This window comes from Amblyomma mixtum, chromosome 1 (genome assembly GCF_055824585.1).
Source record: "Amblyomma mixtum isolate Tamu chromosome 1, ASM5582458v1, whole genome shotgun sequence".
NCBI classification, from domain to species: Eukaryota; Metazoa; Arthropoda; class Arachnida; order Ixodida; family Ixodidae; genus Amblyomma; species Amblyomma mixtum.
In genome coordinates, this window is record NC_143012.1 from 272,734,413 (window position 1) to 272,751,615 (window position 17,203).

The window sequence follows — 17,203 nt, forward strand, 5'->3', positions numbered from 1 at the left end:
GCATGATGGCCTAAGCCACCTATGAGCCATAAAACACAAAACACACACATAATGGCACAGCGACACCTTCTCAGAACACTAGGTTCAAAATTCTAATTGCGATAGCGTTCCCCGGCGTCAGACAGACTAGCCTTCTAGTACCAGAGAACATTATAAGATGTCATGACGCAAACTGCGCCGCAAACGTGCAGTATCGCGCAAAGACAAATGAACGTACCCCTCCCGGCCCGCAATCTGGAGTGTGAAACAGCGTGCGCAGTTTTTGCTTTATTCGTTCATGAGCCACGAGAGGTGAACAGGGTGGGCGCTAATGGAGCGGGCACTGACGCGGCTCATCGCCCTTTCGTCCTCACCTGGGACGAAAGCACCGAAGAGAGAAAGAGCCAAGGATGGGAGTCACGGCCACGCCTACCACGCGCATGGTCGGCCAGCCGGTTCGGGGGCAGTGCTACAACCTCCACTTGGCAGACATCATTATAGGCCCGCGATCACTGGGGCAGTAGTTAGGATCAAGGCCCTCCTCCGCTCCCTTTTCTTTCAAGGACGCGGCCGCCAGAGAGCGAGCGAAGCGTCGAACGGAAGGGCAGTCCCCCTTTGCGAGCAACCTCCGCTTCGTCGCGCTATCGCGCCGTTGCAGCGGCCGCGCTCTTCCGTAGCCGCTACCGGTTCATGCTGCCACAAGATGTCTGAAGACGTGGCACTTACCGTGGCTGCATACGAAACCCCACTCCAACACTGCACGCGGATAACGGGGATGCCCGAAGCCGCTAAAGGGTTGCTATTCTACAGAAACTGCATTCGGGCATCGGAATGGGAACTACACGAAAAGTGGGCTTCCACTAGCTGTTTGCTGGTGAAGCGTTGAATGAAGGTCGGCCAAAGCAGCTGTGTCTACGAGGGAATGAGCCGGAACGAAAATGGTCACATTGGGGAGAGTGTGAAAGTATCTGAGGCACCGTGCGACAGCCGATCACCGGACACCGCAACCGAAGGGAAGTGACAAAGTGGCCCATCGTTTCGCGCGCGCTGCGTTCTGCAACCGGTTGCCCTCCCCCGGGCTGAGGGAGAGGGAGATGCGCGCGCGCGCCAAGGAGAACGACGACGTACGCGCCCTTTTCGAGAAGAGCGCTTTCGCAGTTGCTCAAGGGGGGAAACCCGCGACCACTTGGCAGTCCGCTCTCGCTAGCACCACACGTCTGCGTCTCTTACGCCGGCGACGAAATGCGAGTTCTCGTACTGTCCGTGGGCCTACTGGCCCTTGGTTTAAACCTCCGCTGCGATGCGCACCTCTTGGGGAAAGGTGAGCGTTGTGCCTGCTCCTTTCTTCATTGTTTTGTTTCTTTTATTGGCAAACTTTATGGCTCTATGACTTGTTTGAGAGAGTACGCGCTGCTTAAATAGCTTTGGTGACAGCTGACTCAAAACGGTGCCTACAGCGTGTATACCTGTCACGTGCACTGATATCCTAATGAAAGAAGTCAGTCTTTACGCCGTGGTATTATGCGTGAAAAAAAAAATATAAGTTTGGTAAGCATACACAGTTTTAGATCAAGCTGTGAACCTGCTCGAAGTTGTGATACAAAATTGTATTGCCTGTCTGCGTTGTAGAACTCACAGTCATATGTCTTTTATATTTCCCTTCTTATCGAATGCCATTTTCTCACATGTTCATGGGAGCAAAACCTCAACTCAATTATTCAGAGTGGTTTGGTTAATGAGGGTTTAACGTCCCAAAGTGACTCAGGCTAGAGGGACGCCGTAGTTAAGGGCTCCGGAAATTTCGGCCACCTTGGGTTCTTTAACGTGCACTGACATCACACAGTACATGAGACTCTAGCATTTCGCCCCCATCGAGATACGACCGCAGCGGCCGGGATCGAACCCGCGTCTTTCGGGTCAGCAGCCGAGCACCGTAAACACTGAGCCACCGCGGCGGCTGAAGAAGACTTCCAAGGCTGACTTGACCAGTTTGATCGGTGGAGCCACAGCGGCGGCCTCAGTTCTTCACAGTGGTCCATTGTAACTCTTCATCGAATTTGGACATCTTCGTTGCTTGCAATGTGCGTCTACATACTACTGTCATGTCAATAACCTGCGATACGTTAGTGGTGCAGCAGAGTCACAACCTAGGGTCTCAATCTACTCTGTCATGTCAATAGGACAATGCATTTCGAAACTAAACTGAAAAAAAAAATGAATCAGTAATACAAAAACTGTCTTCGTTATTGCAAGAGCTAAGATGATGAACGCAGGAGAAAAAAATGAGACAAAAAACATAAGCAAGGAACAAGCAGGAAAAAAAATAGTGCGATAGTGCGAATCGATAGCAGCGCTACTGGTAAATGCAGCATCCAGTACGGGAGTCCCCCCGGCTGGGCACAGAGGGGTGCCCACGCGAAGTGATTTGCATGAAAGCACACGCGCGACTCATCCCACGGAATAGTTTCGCGAAGAGCTGTCCATTGCGAAACGGTTTGAGTAGCTTTGCGGCAAATAGCAGGTCTCTCACGCGACGCGCCGAGAAGGACGCCGTTTGGCAACACGTTCTCATCAACGCTTGTGACGATGACTTCGGCGTTCAGCTGCTGACCACAAAGTCACCGGATCACATAAAGATGCTCGTGTGCAGTGCGATATGTCACTGCTCGTCTTCTAAATCGTCCAGAGCCCTGCGCTACGGCGTTCCTCATAACCCACGTGTCGCACCCACACATAGCAGTAGTAGCAAGACTTGGTTTTTGCAGCGGTTATACTTTATACAAGGAGCTCTCTGTTGAGGGCAAGCACTTCCTTTCCGCGTGCAAAGGGGAAGTTTTCTTCGCTGCAATAAACAAATGTAGCTGGTGATAGCGAATTTCGACGAAAGCGCGCTCCCTCGCTGAGTTTTGCAATCGGAGCATGAGACCTCATGCACTGTTACTCGTATTTCACAAATTGCCCAAGAAGGGAAGCTGGGCGAATAAAACATACGCATATCCTGTTCAGTCGGCATCTTCGGGCAAACGGGCTTCCACACACGCTTCTTTTCTTTCTGTTTTCAATTTGACTGCTTCACAGAAACACCTGATAAATATCGCAACGCGCAAAAAAGTGCACCAAGTAACTTCGACTGCACTACTGCCCACATAATTAGCGAATGAAGGCTCCACCGCCATAAAGCGGCCCGTCGAAGCGATTCTCAAAGATTTCGGTTTATGTCACAGGCTACTCTCACGCCTCTGGAGCAAAGCCAAACACGATGTTTTCGAGTCGCTCATTTCGTTTGTCGGCGCCGGAGCGTTGTAATGAATGACGCTGGTTTAGGCCCTATCCCGTAGCGGTGCACATTGTTTCAATGGCGGCGCAATCGACCGAGGAACGCGCGAGAAGAAACGGGCAGGACGCACATGGTTTCTTCTTCCGTCTAGTCTGTTATCACTGCGGTGGTCTCCAATGTGACCAACGCAAATAAATAGAATGCGGCTGCCCTGACCACTTTTGGCAGGCTCTTTTACACCTCAGGCGACATGCCACAGCGAGGCAGGGGACTGTGACGACTAGCGAACTAATACAAAATGGCGTACATGTTTAAACTCTGAGAGTAGGCGAATAGAAAACAAATACTCAAACAAAGCTTGCTGTCAGCCGTGAACATGGTATCGCTGTACAGCTGATGTGTCATGCGTCCGAACAGACCCTCTCTTGCCGCTGCGCTGAGAGCTTGGATAAACAGCGATGCCTCTCTAGCATTAAAGGGGCGTCGATGGCCAGTTTTTGTTGGTCGTGAAAGCACGACTCTTTCTTGCCATGCTGGCGCAATTGTCCGGCTGTCGCATTTATTTCCTCGAAAATTGCGTTTGAAAATCCCCGCAGCTTGATTCTAACTCCCCTTGACGTCAGCATCGAAAAGTCAGAACTCGAGCACGCATTTTACATGCGAAATTGGCCGCTGATTTCTCTTTTTTCTAGCCCGCAATTTCTAGAAGTGAGTGAAATGCACAGCTATATAGGTAACTTGAGTTCCGCCCTGCGTGTGCCTCATGCAAACACTCTTTGGACGGACCTGATGACGATGGCAATACGTCAACAACCGGCTTCTGCTGTGGAGGCCGGCATGAGAGAGAGTGTTGACCCTAGCCGATATGTCGAAGAAGGAGCGAAACGCGTAGGTGCGTCACGGTGGTTCCTCCGGCAGTGGAGCGAGGCCCATGCCAGGCCAAGAATCCTTTCGGCCGGGGCTTCGTGGACGGGACGTGCATGCGGTTGGCCAAGTGCATACAGACGCTGCGAGGCATCATCCGGCTCAACTTCCCCGTGGTCTGCGGCGTCGAGCTCCTCTCGCCCATCGTGTGCTGCCCGCATATGGAACGACCGCACAGAGGAGGTGGAGGACAAGGTGCCCGTCTTTCGCAGACATCACATGCCACGTGCCGCGAAGTCAAGCCTCGTTCCGTCCCCTGCGTGGGTGAGGTTAGGGGCCGTCGGTGCTTGACCTCACGGCAAGCGGCTTCGAGTCAGGCGTACTATCTCCGTCAGGAAGTAGAGTCCTTCGAAGCTCATTAATGAAACATGTTGAAAACGTTATTGCGACCGTCTGCTGGCCATGGTGGAAGTTATAAAAGGCTGATAGTGTTATACCCCCGTTAGACGTTCACATGAAATGACAAATTTCTAATGTTTTGAATCCATTAATATGATTACCTTAAAGCAGTCCAGTGCCATACGCTCAAATTTATTGCTGTTAAATGTCATTATGGCGATACCGCTCAAAAATGCTCTTAACATAAGGAACGTTGCATAATGTTTGTAAGCAACTTCATTGTGAATACGAAGAGCTTTTTGCGGCGCCTACTAACTCGTGCAGAAGGTCTCAGCAAACGATGTAAGCGCAGGAACAGGTATAACTCGATAAGTTATTATCTGGAAAGTTACTTACTTCGAGAAGATAGCAAGTATCCACCTCTTGTTAATTAGCCTGTACAATAAATCCGCTTTCGTGCAAGGGCGCTGAGCGCGAGAGTATGCACATCGCGCTTGGCGACGCTCAGCAGGCTGCGAATACCATCAAATATGAAGTGCAGCATACATCCCCGTGTGGCACGGCTATTGGGCGTACACATCGGTGGAAGAAGCTTCGAGCCCAGCCTGGCTGGAAGGCATGCGTCGTCCCGCGGTTCGGTCTGCACACCTCTCAGCTGCAGCAACGGTGCCACGTGAACGTGACGCTGGAACCGTGCAGAATGTAGACGGAATTTCTGAGCACTCAACGAAACGGCCAAAAGTTCTACAGTCAGATACAACTCAAAAACGCAGCGGCAGATTCCCTCAAGGGAGCCCCTCCAGCCAAAGGCGTCGACCGACTCCCCCTTGACCGATCTCCTTGTTCCTTAAGGCGTGAAATCGCAGGAAGTGGCAGCTAAACGCGGAGGGGCGTCATGAAAATCGATCGAAGCCATTGGATGGAGTTCCGCTTCTTTCTTGAGTTGTATCCGATTACAGTTCATTATGCGGTCCTCATGATGTCTGTCCTAGCTCCCTGGAGACAATTTCATTTTAGTAAGAGAACGAGCCAGGCGGGGAGGCACTGAATCGTGTCTGCCGGACAAAAGAAACCCACAGACAGTGGGCGTGCATGCCCGAAGTGGCCACGGATCGAAAAAAAACGAGGAATCCGAGAAGCAATCCTCTTGTTCCTTCTTTCTCGATCGCTCTCCCTTTAAAATAATTACTTAGTGTGCGCGAGCAATTTATTTTTTTAGTAGTCTCTTTTTTAACGCAGACACGTTCTGCATGGAACGAGCGGTTAACGAGGTGCAGGTCTTGAAGTACAAGGAAAAAACCGAGCGTCCTCGTGGTTACGCGACAGCTGACGTCATAACTAAAGAAACGAGCGCAGGAACAAAAAGACGAGGACGAGACAGGACAAGCAGCGTTTATTGCGGAGAGGAGCATCTATACCCTTCTGAATCAGCGGAAGGGAAAAAAAACAAACACAGCGTAAAAGTAGCTGACCAACAGCCAAGCCACGTGCTAAGCCGAGAATTCAAGATCTTTCCTTGATAATGCCACAGACGGCTGTACCGACACATGTATCACCTGAACCGAGCTATGTCCAAAGCTTCCACGATTTCCCTCGTCAGATCATTGCGGCGTCGTTACAAAGTGATCGCCTTATCGAACAGGGGATGGCAAGGGGGCTACGCGTCGCATTTTTTACAATTCGCAGCCGAATGGCCGTCTGTGACAATGTTACGGACTTTTTGTATGGTGCTATTAAAGACGAACTTTCAAACATCTGCCGGTTTAGCCTATCTAGTGCCTACCACACGGGAGTGGAATTTTGTCGACAACCTCCCTCCTGCAGGGCACATAGGGATCTTTGTGCTTCATTAGGCACTCCAGTCTACCAAAATCTTAGCTTAGCATGTGGCTTGGCTGTTTGTCGGCAACTTTTGCGCTGGTTTTTTGTTGTTTTTGCCTTCCCTGATTCAGATATGCTCCTATCCGCAATAAACGCTGTGCTGAAAGTCAGCGTTTGTCCCTGTCTCGTCGTCGTCTTTTTGTGTCTGCTCTTATGTTTCTTTAGTTACAATGTTTTACCAACACGCCCAAGCCTATTCACTTCTCAGCTGACGTCATTCTAGCTCTGGCGCTAATCTCGGAACGCGCGGCGACCTTTCCCTGGCGTTACTTTCCTGAAAGCGTGGTGTTGCCTCCCTGCGCACAGTGTGCTGTGCTTTTTGTGCATAAAGTTTGCGCCGTCGGGAAAAAAGCTTCCAGCGCGAAGGAGCAGGCTCGCCCACTGCAGGGCGGTCGAGATCATTCACTGAAATTTGCCTGAAGCGCGTTTTCGGAAGCCTTCCGAGCGATTTATTAATGCAAGCACGCCAACTAACAACAGCTATGCACTTATGTTTTGGAGCCTTCATCGCTTCTTAATGTGTGCAGTGGTGCAGTAGCGCGTTGCTTTCCTAAACCCCATCGCGTTTAGCCCGCTCGGCCATGGAATCGGTGCCTTTTTTTTTTTTTTTTTGCGGTGACAGAGACACTGTATAGCAACAACAAGCAAACTCCCCAACTTTGTCGGCAAATTTTCGCATTTTTTTCTTCGGCTTTCTTCTCCGCGGCATTTTCAACGCACGTTACACTGTGACAACATTGAAATACAAGTTCGTTTCTGTGAAGGAATTCAAAAAATGAAAATAGTTGATTCGTATTCATTCAGCGTCTTAGAGCCAAAGGACATTGGCAAAGGACAAAAAACTGGACATGCGGCGCAGTCTCTCTGCGGGGTTTCCTTTTCACTTGCCATTAACAATCCCGTTTCCCCTCTATCTTCGAGCATGGCATCTGTCCAACTTGTACACGTGTGGGTCGTCTCTTTAAATGCGGCGCCTAACTGCGCGGCAGAAAAGAAAGGCGCTCTTTCTGACGCAGCCTTTTAAAAAGACCTGGACCAATCAGCTTCGCTACCTTTTCCTTTTGCACGCAGGGGATTTTATCAGCCCAGTGAACCCACTTAACGTGTTAGATGACATCTTTAAAAGCATCCCCGGTCTAGGATCGCAATTCGGAGGCCCACATATCGGCACACGTAAGTTGTATTCGCATGCTCGTCTGACGCGGACTGTCCTGGCCTCTTGGCTTCTTGCACCGCACTGCTGCCTGTTTAACAACAGCTCATCTCCACGCAACGCTTCTCGCTTCCAAAGAAAGATGCGCACTGAGTTCTTACAAGCGCTCAAATAGCGCTGCTTTACGCCACTGCGGTTGAGAAAAAAAAAGTGGGTGTCAGCGGACGAATGAAGAAAACATGGGCATCGCTGTTACAGCAGTCATTGCTTGTGGTGCAAGTGTATCCTGCACCCGTGGGAACTGCTTTTTTGCACACCCGCGGCCTGTCTCCACACTGCGCTCTGCATCTTAAATTCAGATACACTTTTCCCGCGAGTCTGTTGATGCCGACACTGCGAATATCGCAGCACAGCAGCGCTGTTTTCGCTTGGCCCCTGCTAAGACCCATCGCCTGCCGAGGAGCGACGCAGTGCTTATTTCCACTCAGCTGACGCTGCTTCTCGCGATGCTTGTGTCCCGTGATTCCCAGCGACTGCCGCTCCGTGAGCAGCGACGTATATACCGCCTGTGAAAGAACGCCTGGAATCAGAAGTGTTCTTGCACGAAGGGTGGCGCCAAATAAAAGGGTCGCGCAGTCACCTTTGGTTGAGTGGAATAAAAGGAGAGTCTTTGCAGCCCCGCCAGTGAGAATAGCTCAATGGAGGAGAAAAGGGGATCCGAAGGCGTCTAACGAACTTTGTGTCGTGTGTGCGCGCCTCAGCTGGACCATTCGGCCCCTACGGAGTCAACATTCCGGGCGTCAGTTCATTTGAGGACTATGTGCGCTTCCTGGGGCTTCCGCATCAAGGGCACGGCTTTGGAGTGATACCAGGTAAATTTGCGATCGCATGACCTCATCTGCATGATTTATCACCCGCAAAGCAGCCCGCCTTTCTGAAGGGCAGCTTTTAAGAAGCGCTGGAGAGTAACATTTGGATATGTACAGTCTCTCCAGATAAATTCACTGCGATGTCGTGAGGCACATCCGGCTACTATGTCGCGAGAAAATTATGGCTTAGGATGAAGGCTAAAGGGGAGAGGGTGGGAACGGACACTGCCATCCGTGAGCGAGAACTCCACTGAAGAAAAAAAAAAGAACAGCAACCTTTTTTAGTCAGGAAAGTAATGTGATGACCTGAGCCTCAGCTGCCACGACTAAAAATGCCCCGTAAATCCTCCCATGGGCTACCAGGGGTTTTGCCACATGGTCGATAATTTTACTGCAGAAAGAACGACTTCAGACAGCACGGACAGTCCATATATACATAGCTCTCGCGCTACATTGAAGACGCAGGAAAACCACAAACAGAACGCTTTTGGAAATCACCAGGAATCCTGGCCGACCAAACAGCAGCTGACAAAGTCACTTCTTTTGTTCCACTTGACCAATACACTGCCTGACCACGACAGTCACGTGAAGAACCATGCAGAACGCCCCAAGCTTTGCAAGGACTCTGCGCAAGACGCAGTCCTGAAGATGCGTTTGAACACGTACGGCTCAATGTGTAGAATAGAGGCAAAGAGGATGAAATAATATATGAAACATCGAAAAATGCGTCGCGTAGTAAAACAGAGAGGTGACATAAGGTTAGAAGTGCAGTATTTGGTGAATTTGCAGACCGATGTATTACACTGTTGATGAAAAAAAGCCGAACATGGTGGCAACTACAAGCACCCCGTTTCAAAAGGGAGGCTCCTATCTTCCATTCTACATCTTTCTTTACTTTGGCCTCTGTAATGACCCTGTCAAGCGCACAAGTTGAGTGCACTTAAGGAGAGGCGCACAAGTTGAGTGCACTTAGGGAGAGTACGCTTCGGCATCCCGAGTTTAGGCTACGCGATGCTAAACGGGAAAGCGTATACGTAGTAAAAAAAAAGTGGCGACAAGAAATGAGCGGGATTTTTGAAGAGGTTGACGAAAAAAGTAAAGAGCTCTTAAAAATTGACTGTTTGAAGTGATAGCGCAAAGAAATATGACCTTAAACAGTTTTTGACAATTAAAAAAAAAGTAAACAGTGGGAAAGCCCAGATCAGCCAAGACTCGAGAATTTTGACAACAAACAAGATGGCGGCGTGCAGCATTCTTTTGTTGTGTTGCTTCGCTTGTAGCTATACCGGAGAATTTTTTTTTTCCATTATGGCAAATGAAATAACCTTGCGAGTACTTTGTTATGGCCTTGAATGATGGCAAGGCTACGCCCTCAAAGTGTGCTCCGTGAACGCACTCGCTTCTTCCGCGATTGCGACGTTTGCCAGAGAGCAATTATAGCGAGTTACGCTCTCCCCAAGTGCGCACAACTTGCCCTCTTGACAAGCCCAAAGAACGTTACGAGCGCGAAGTTGCGCCCCAAAGATAACATCCATCGTCAAAAAGATAGGAGGCGAAGGAGATACGGACTGCAATTCTTCAGCCTTTATGTGACCCAGTCGCCGGGAAAGGATGTATGCACTTGGAAGCAAATGAAATGCGTAACACCCGCAAGCTTCACTGTTTTAAACTGCGCAATTCTCGGACGACCGATAATCGGGTCCAGGCCGGTTCTCGTGGCCACACATTGCGAATGAATCAGTATGCACTAGGGTGAGGTAATAATGAGCACCACGCGCATAAAATCACACCAGGGTGATTGAACTTCATTTTCTTTTTCCCGACCGCATGTTCCTTTCTTTGGTCGATGGTAGCATTTTAGCCTGTATTGTTAAAAGTAGTACACAGCATGCACTGATAGTTGTGTGTTCGTCCAGTGACTCTCTGCCTGGTTACGTCACAGGGCCTTACGTTCCAACGATACCGCATCTGCCACAAGGTGGCAGCTTTGGAATGCCAGTCAATCCCCAAGGTGATCTGCCAGGTATTACAGGCATGAGCTAGGTCATCCCTCGATATCACCGAGGCAAACCAAGAGCATGTCCTTTCACAATCGCCGCAGGCCCAGCGCCCCATCCGCAGCCCTACCCGCCTTTTGATGGTGGATCTGGAGTACCCGTCAAGCCGGAATACCCACCAGGTAATTCTCAATTTCCGCTCTTCTTGCCTATTCAAGTCTGACGGCTCAATCAGTTACGCCGCTGAGCATGCGCAGAACGCTGAGACGGCCAACGGTCTCACGCTCACCCGTTCGTCCGAGCGAGCGGGCCTTCGGCTTGACGTGACCATCACAGTGCCAAACGTTTTTCTTCTATCTCGACATACTTAATAATTGATTATAAGGACCACTAATATTAAAGAATATGCTAATATAAACACAAATAATGACTTTATTTAGCAACGTTGAAATTCGGGCTTGTTGGTTCATACTTCGGAGCAATAGCGCACACAGGACAAGGGACCAAGAACGAGTAGACACACACAGCGCTGTGTGTGTCTACTCGTTCTTGGTCCCTTGTCCTGTGTGCGCTATTGCACCGAAGATTTATTTAGCAATTTTAGCATAATAAAAGCAAGAATGACTCATATCCGTTTCAGCGTGTCACCACCAATAACCAATAGATGCGGCAGCACAGTGCTCTAGGGTGCATTGATGTCCACGCGCGCTGGCAACCGAGGCACCCATACCCCGCTGTATTAGGCTCACTCGAGCGTTTTAGACGCTGCGCTGAAACTACTCGCGCTATGTTGCGCTGGTGAGCTCCCAGCGGAGCGGAATGTAAATCCGCTCAGCTAAAAGTCTCTAATGCGTGTACCTCGCTCGCCAATTCTTCTGACACGTTCTTTTGTTGCAACGCGCAGCCGTGAACCCTGAGCCGCCACGCGGGAACTCCCCCGGAACCGGGCCGGTCCCGCCTCAGCCAGGAAGCGGAGGTGAGTGCAGGACCGAAGGTGTGGCCGATCTGTCTCTCTATTAGCTCGGCTACATTATGGTGCCCGGTTCGGGGCCGGCCGTTGTCTGACGACGGGTCAGCTTGTCTATGCACTATTTTACAGAAGTAAAGCTGGGGAAAATACTCTCGAACCCGATGCATTGGGTGTCAACAGCCATTTCCGTTCCCGCCCTTCCATTGTTGCCAGTCTCGAGTGGGCTGTGCAGTCCCGTGTTTTATGCATTGCAGAGCAGCCTTTTTCGTCAGACTTTTGCTGTCTTAAAGATTTTGTATCCCTTTATCAACGCCGTTCTCTGTTGCAAGGTCGTCAGGACAACACTGTGGGATCGTGAACTGCGCAAATAATCACATAAATAGGAAACCGATAGCCGAAAGCGTGTGTGGGAAACATGCAAAGGCAGTCCCAATTCTGTTGCGACATGTTTCTGCGACACCACTTTCCCGCCGACCGGGAATTAAATTGCCAGCAGACGTAAACTTTCAGTTTATTAGTTTGTTAGGGTTTAACCTCCCAAAGTGACTCAGGCTATGAGGGACGCCTTAGTGAAGGACTCCGGAAATTCATTTGTGACGGAACAGCGCAAAACACCGGGGCAAGAGACAAGCGCTGCAGTGCTTGTCTCTTGTCCCGGTGTTTTGCGCTGTTCCGTCACAACTGACATCGCACAGTACACGGGCCTCTAGAATTTCGCCTTCATCGAAATTCGGCCGTCGCGGCCGGGATCGAACCCGCGTCTTTCGGGCCATAACCACTAAGCCACCGCGGCGGGTAGACGTAAACGGGAACGTCGTCGTAGCAGTTACGAACTTGCGGTCAACCCATTTCGGCGATAATAGGCGCATGGAAGAAAGTCCGGTACCGATGTTGAACCTGGGGATCAAGCACAGGGCAAGTGATTTTTCTACTTTTGTCGCGTCGCGCATTATTTAACAAGTTGTTTTAATTACCGTGAACATACTGATGCCATGTCTCAACAGCGATGGTAAATTTACCTACGCTTTGAGCTAAATTTGACCTCGTTATCAGAGTTATGATCGCGGTGCCGCACCAGGACTTCAACGCATTGCGGGCAGGTCCGCAAACGCCAACAGAGGCCGCACTGCGCGATGCACCTGTACTGCGGTGCGCCGTAGCATCGCGCAACGGTAGCTGCGCACTTCGCTGTGCACTTGTGTGCAGAGTTTCAATTGCGATTAGTGGCAGTTCATAATAACTGGAAATATGCTCTCCACAAGAGATAAAACGTATAGTAAGCGGAGCGTGGCCCTTCGGCGTCCGCTACTGCTGCTTACAGGGGCTTCCGCCGTGCAGCACTGACGATCTCTTACTCGGATTGAGTGGTTTGTTGGCTCAGCTAAACAAAGACAGCCGTATTCTCAGTTCAGGAACACCGCAAAACCCGAAGCTGCCGCGCAGCGTACACATGCGCCGTGCAGTAGCCCCTCCGTACGCACAGCCCCAGATGACGCCGGTGTCGGCTTTTAGGCTTGGATCATACAGGGCGCCAGCAGCAAAGTAAGGTGATGGCGAGGCATCCAAATTAAAATCGTCCACAGGCGTCAACCCGACAGCACATCACCTCTCTTCCTCGCCACTCAGTTACACCGCATAGCCATGCATTTTTTTCCGGCCCCTGGAGTTCATGCCGGCGGCCTTTCTTGTCCGCATTTAGTTTTTTCAAGTTTTCGCATCAGTGTTTTCTCACCCTGTTATTTTATCTACTGACTCGTTCTGTGCCTGTACGCAGAGGGCCACGTGAACAACATAATGGCGTACTTCCCCTCTCTGTCCTTTATTTCTTGAAAGATAAAACGCAAGAGAACAGCGACTTCATTATTTTTATCTACGGCACAGGAAACGCAGTGCCAATGGCTTCTTCCGAGTGCGCGTTATTTGTGCCCGCTGCTGCGGCGCTAATCGCGTGGCGACAAGTCAACGCCTCTCGGCGACGCGTATCGCCCAGCAAGGAAGCAATTACGGGGAAAAAAACTTCTGCGGTTGCCGCGAAGGAGTTTTGAAGCGAAGGTCACGTACGCCGACGCTAGGTCATGCGTGGCAGACGCCGCAGAAGGTCGGCGGGAAAAGTGAAACATCGACAGCAGATCGGCAGTGCGGGATTCCCCAGTGAAAGCTCGCGGGGAGCCCCTTCGGATGCGTTTTTTCATCTCTACGGGTGGAAATCAGGCTCGACTGCAACAGATGTTGGTGCCGGGTTCGGGACGGACCTTTCTTTAGGGGAGAATAGAGAACCCTTGGGCAAAAACGTGCAAGCTCCAAAATGAAAGGGAGAACATCATCTCTATTTAGGGGTGTGGGAGTAGTACTTCTTCCAAACCGAAGCGAATATGAATAGTGAGTGTAGCTTTGTTATCGAACTGTATACGAATAGTTCAGCCGTATCGAATACGAATCGAACATTTTGACGAATATTCGCTAGTTGTAAAAATATTCACTGAGCAGTCGTGACGGACAGCGAAGTGCTGCTTTCGCAGTTACAGCTTTATCTGTTAAAAGATGCAACACTCCATTTGGGCGGTCGCAGCACAAAGTCAGGTAATTAAATTTATCGTTATCATGTTAGCTTCACAGGAAAAGTATCTGTTGCTGCTGATGGCGGAGTATAATAAACTGTAGTCGGATACAACTTAAGTCTGCAGTGAAGCTCCGCCCGCATTCAGCCCCCGCGCACAGAGTTCCTCCAAGACAAAAAGTAGTCCACTGCTTAAACGTATCTTGTTACCTAAACAAGAAGCTTGTCACAAGAAATAAAATTATGAGCTCTAGAATTTTGATACGTGGATTGTTTGATATAGTCAAACATTAAAGAGCTGATTTCGTTTAATGTTGCAATTGGCCAGCGGAGTAATACAGGACGCCGCGGATAGCGGCCTAGTGTTAGCAACTGCTGTTTTTTTTTTTTTTGTAAGTTGTATCCTACTACAGCGCCACATCTCAGCGCATGAGACGGGCGAGAGCTTACGTATGAGGCAGGGACCCCGAGGTTCGGCAAAAAGGCCGGGTTTGTTGAATCCACGAGGAGGTTCGCTTTGGAACCGGTTCGCTTCCCGCGTATCGTCACCTCCGGCGTGAAGACATCTCGCGGAGGTGGACCCGAGGTTTTTGTGCACGTCACACGAGCTGTCAAACAAGTGAAAGCGAACGGGTGAGCCTGCCGTCTGTGGAATAGAGATGCTGGGGTTCGCTTCAATGCAAATATAGTGGCTACTCCGTTTGCCACCTTGATGTGGCGTTATCGGCGGCCGAACATACGTTAGGATTCCTTCGACATGCCTGATGATAGTTTTAAGCGGCATTTCATGTTTTCGAAGGGATTGGTCCGTCCAACTACAGGACCAACTCTGGCCGCTGTGACGAGAGAGAAGTGCCATCTGCGCGCTTTGGTTTTCTGCGACCCGAGGCATCCGAGTGGACACTGGCAGGAGGGCACTACTCGGCGTGAGCGTGCTGACGGCCGGCTGTGATACGTGCAGAAAATGATGGAGAAGGTGCCATTGACAATCTGCCTGTGCCCCTCCGAGTGTCGCCACTCGTTCTTGCTGATTGAAGAACGGATATTAAAGCGCTGTCATTGAGCTTGGTATCATCGTCCTCGCGCGCATTATAGGTTTCCTTCTTTAAGAACTTTCGCTGCGGTGGTAGAAGGAGAGTCCACAGCGGTCCATTTATCGGTGGTGGTCTCCTGCCAGAGCTGCGCCTCCTTGGTCAGTCGGTCGAGTCCAAATGAAGCCTTTGTCGTGTAACGCTGCTGCCTTTAAGGCGCAAGCCTCTATGGGCTCATGACTAGCCAGACTCACCGCGCGAACTGGTCAATCAACCATGAGACGTCACAAGTCGACGTGATGCGAAGTCACGCGAGCTGTCAGTCAAACCTCATTTAACAGCGCGGCACTCCGCGTATGGTACTATACCATAGTTCCCCTGTATAAACCCTTTCTTTGCCAAGCTAACGATGAGTCATGGTAGGCAGCCTGCGTATGCGTGGCTGTAAACGAGCTCCCGTTTTCTTGCAGTGAACTTTACCCGGAACAATTGTGTTAACATTCGTCTCAGGAGTGCACGCGTAAAGAAGGGATGCCGCAGGCTTCTGGCTAAAACTAGCAATTTGCATTAACATATGGATAAGTTTTACTCGCGAGCTCATAGAGGCATATATCGTGAGAAAAAGTAGAAGCGAATGTTTCGTTTGTTATATGGGGTTCAGCATCCCAAAGCTACTCGGGCTATGAAGAAAAACGTAGTCGAGAGATCCGGATAATTTCGATAACCTGGGGTTTCTCAACGTGCACTGACATCGCACTGTGTACGGGTCTCTATCATTTCGCCTCCATCGAAATGCGACCGCCGCGGTCGGGATCGAACCCGTGTCTTTCGGATCAGCAGACGAGCGCCACAGCCACTGTGCCATTTGGGCGGCTTATTAGCGAATGTGGCAGCCAGCCATTCGTAGTGGAGTTGCGATTTGTGGATGCTATACATGAACTGTAATGGCGCGTTACTTTGGGTTCTGTCTCCTGCTCGTCTGTTTTGCATTCTTCATTAGGTAGGGTGTAAATATTCCGTGATGTTAATACGCAGTCCACGCGTGTGTTCGTCCCGCTTCTGTTTACGAGCATCGTTTTCTCCGCGGTACATGCTGGTCCAACATCAAATGTACGGCTCTCAACTGGCAGCTCACGCTGACGCCGTGAGTTGTGCAGTGCCGGCACTGTCACCGGATCACACGACAGCAACCAAAGTTCTGCAATACCGTAAGCGTTCCGGGCTTTCCAGGGATGCGCTGGATGCCGCAACAATCTTCCGAGAAAACTATAGAGGAGCGGGCTGCTGTAGTGCCACAACCACGGAGACTTTCCCCATGTATAAACTCCCCTTTTCCTCCCTCTAGGTTAGGAGGGAGGGTGACGGCAAAGAATAACGCAAGCCAACCGGCGCTGTGATTGGTTGGGCCATGCCTGCCGCGTATAAGTAGAGGCTGTGTGTGAGTGTGTGTGCACTGTGCGTGAGGCTCAAGCAGAATCGTATGCGTCACCGGGTGGCCGCCGGCAAAGCAGAAACAAAGAGTCCGAACGATAACAGCAGCGCCGCCTCCGAAACGAGGCCAGCTTGGTCGGAAAGAGGCGGATGCCTATGCAGCGACCGGGGCTTTCCGAGTACCGAAGCGGGCCTGTTTTTTTTCGCACTGACAAGGAGCATGTGAGAGCGAAAGACAACTCCGACAGAAGTCCTGTAAGCTTCGGTGGGGGCAGTAACGTTCTGAATAAATGTTGACGGGTGAACGTGAGCTGGAGCAGCAGTAAAGGAAGTCCCAAAAAGAAAACGAAATGGACAGAAGGCCAGGGAAGAACTGCAGCCAAGAACGAAACACTACCCCCCACCAAAAGAATCAAGCAAACAACGTCGTTAAAAGGGGTTAAGGAGAGACTGGACTTCAGAAACAGATCAGGTCTCCAAGACCGTCTTGTTGCATGCACACCTCCGCCATTGAAGTCCATGCCATTAGGAAAACATCACATGGTGGCGTCTGGAGATTTCCAAACTTCGGCCGGATTCCGGTTTCCTACAGAGCAATGCTGGTTCCACTCCCGCTGGCCTCCTATTTGGACGACAGCTGCAAACGGCCATCGACCGAATGCACAAGGAGCAAGAAGACCTTGAAGCAGAAGCTTCGCCGCGCAGTAACGTGTTAGAAAGGGTCCTTGCCTTAGTTTGAAAATTCCGCCGCGGCCCTGCTTGGGTTCCTGGAATGGTCCACAACTTACAAGAGCT

General features: G+C 50.5%; 1 protein-coding gene across 18 annotated transcripts in view; it reads left to right on the forward strand.

The window, feature by feature from the left end:
* The first annotated feature begins 625 nt into the window (after positions 1-625).
* Positions 626-17,203, forward strand: part of LOC149371704 (prostasin-like) — a 58,022-nt gene continuing 41,444 nt past the window's right edge. Inside the window, exons 1-7 of one of the 18 annotated variants that reach the window (XM_089565949.1) lie at positions 653-1,300; positions 4,175-4,375; positions 7,472-7,573; positions 8,315-8,425; positions 10,365-10,433; positions 10,524-10,601; positions 11,324-11,395. In XM_089565949.1, coding sequence (XP_089422075.1) covers positions 1,222-1,300; positions 4,175-4,375; positions 7,472-7,573; positions 8,315-8,425; positions 10,365-10,433; positions 10,524-10,601; positions 11,324-11,395 — 712 coding nt within the window. In that variant the 5' untranslated portion in view covers positions 653-1,221. Of the gene's footprint in view, positions 1,301-4,174; positions 4,376-7,471; positions 7,574-8,314; positions 8,426-10,364; positions 10,446-10,523; positions 10,602-11,323; positions 11,396-17,203 lie in introns of all 18 variants that reach the window. The other 17 variants (XM_089565966.1, XM_089565956.1, XM_089565950.1 and 14 more) reach the window with 17 other exon arrangements.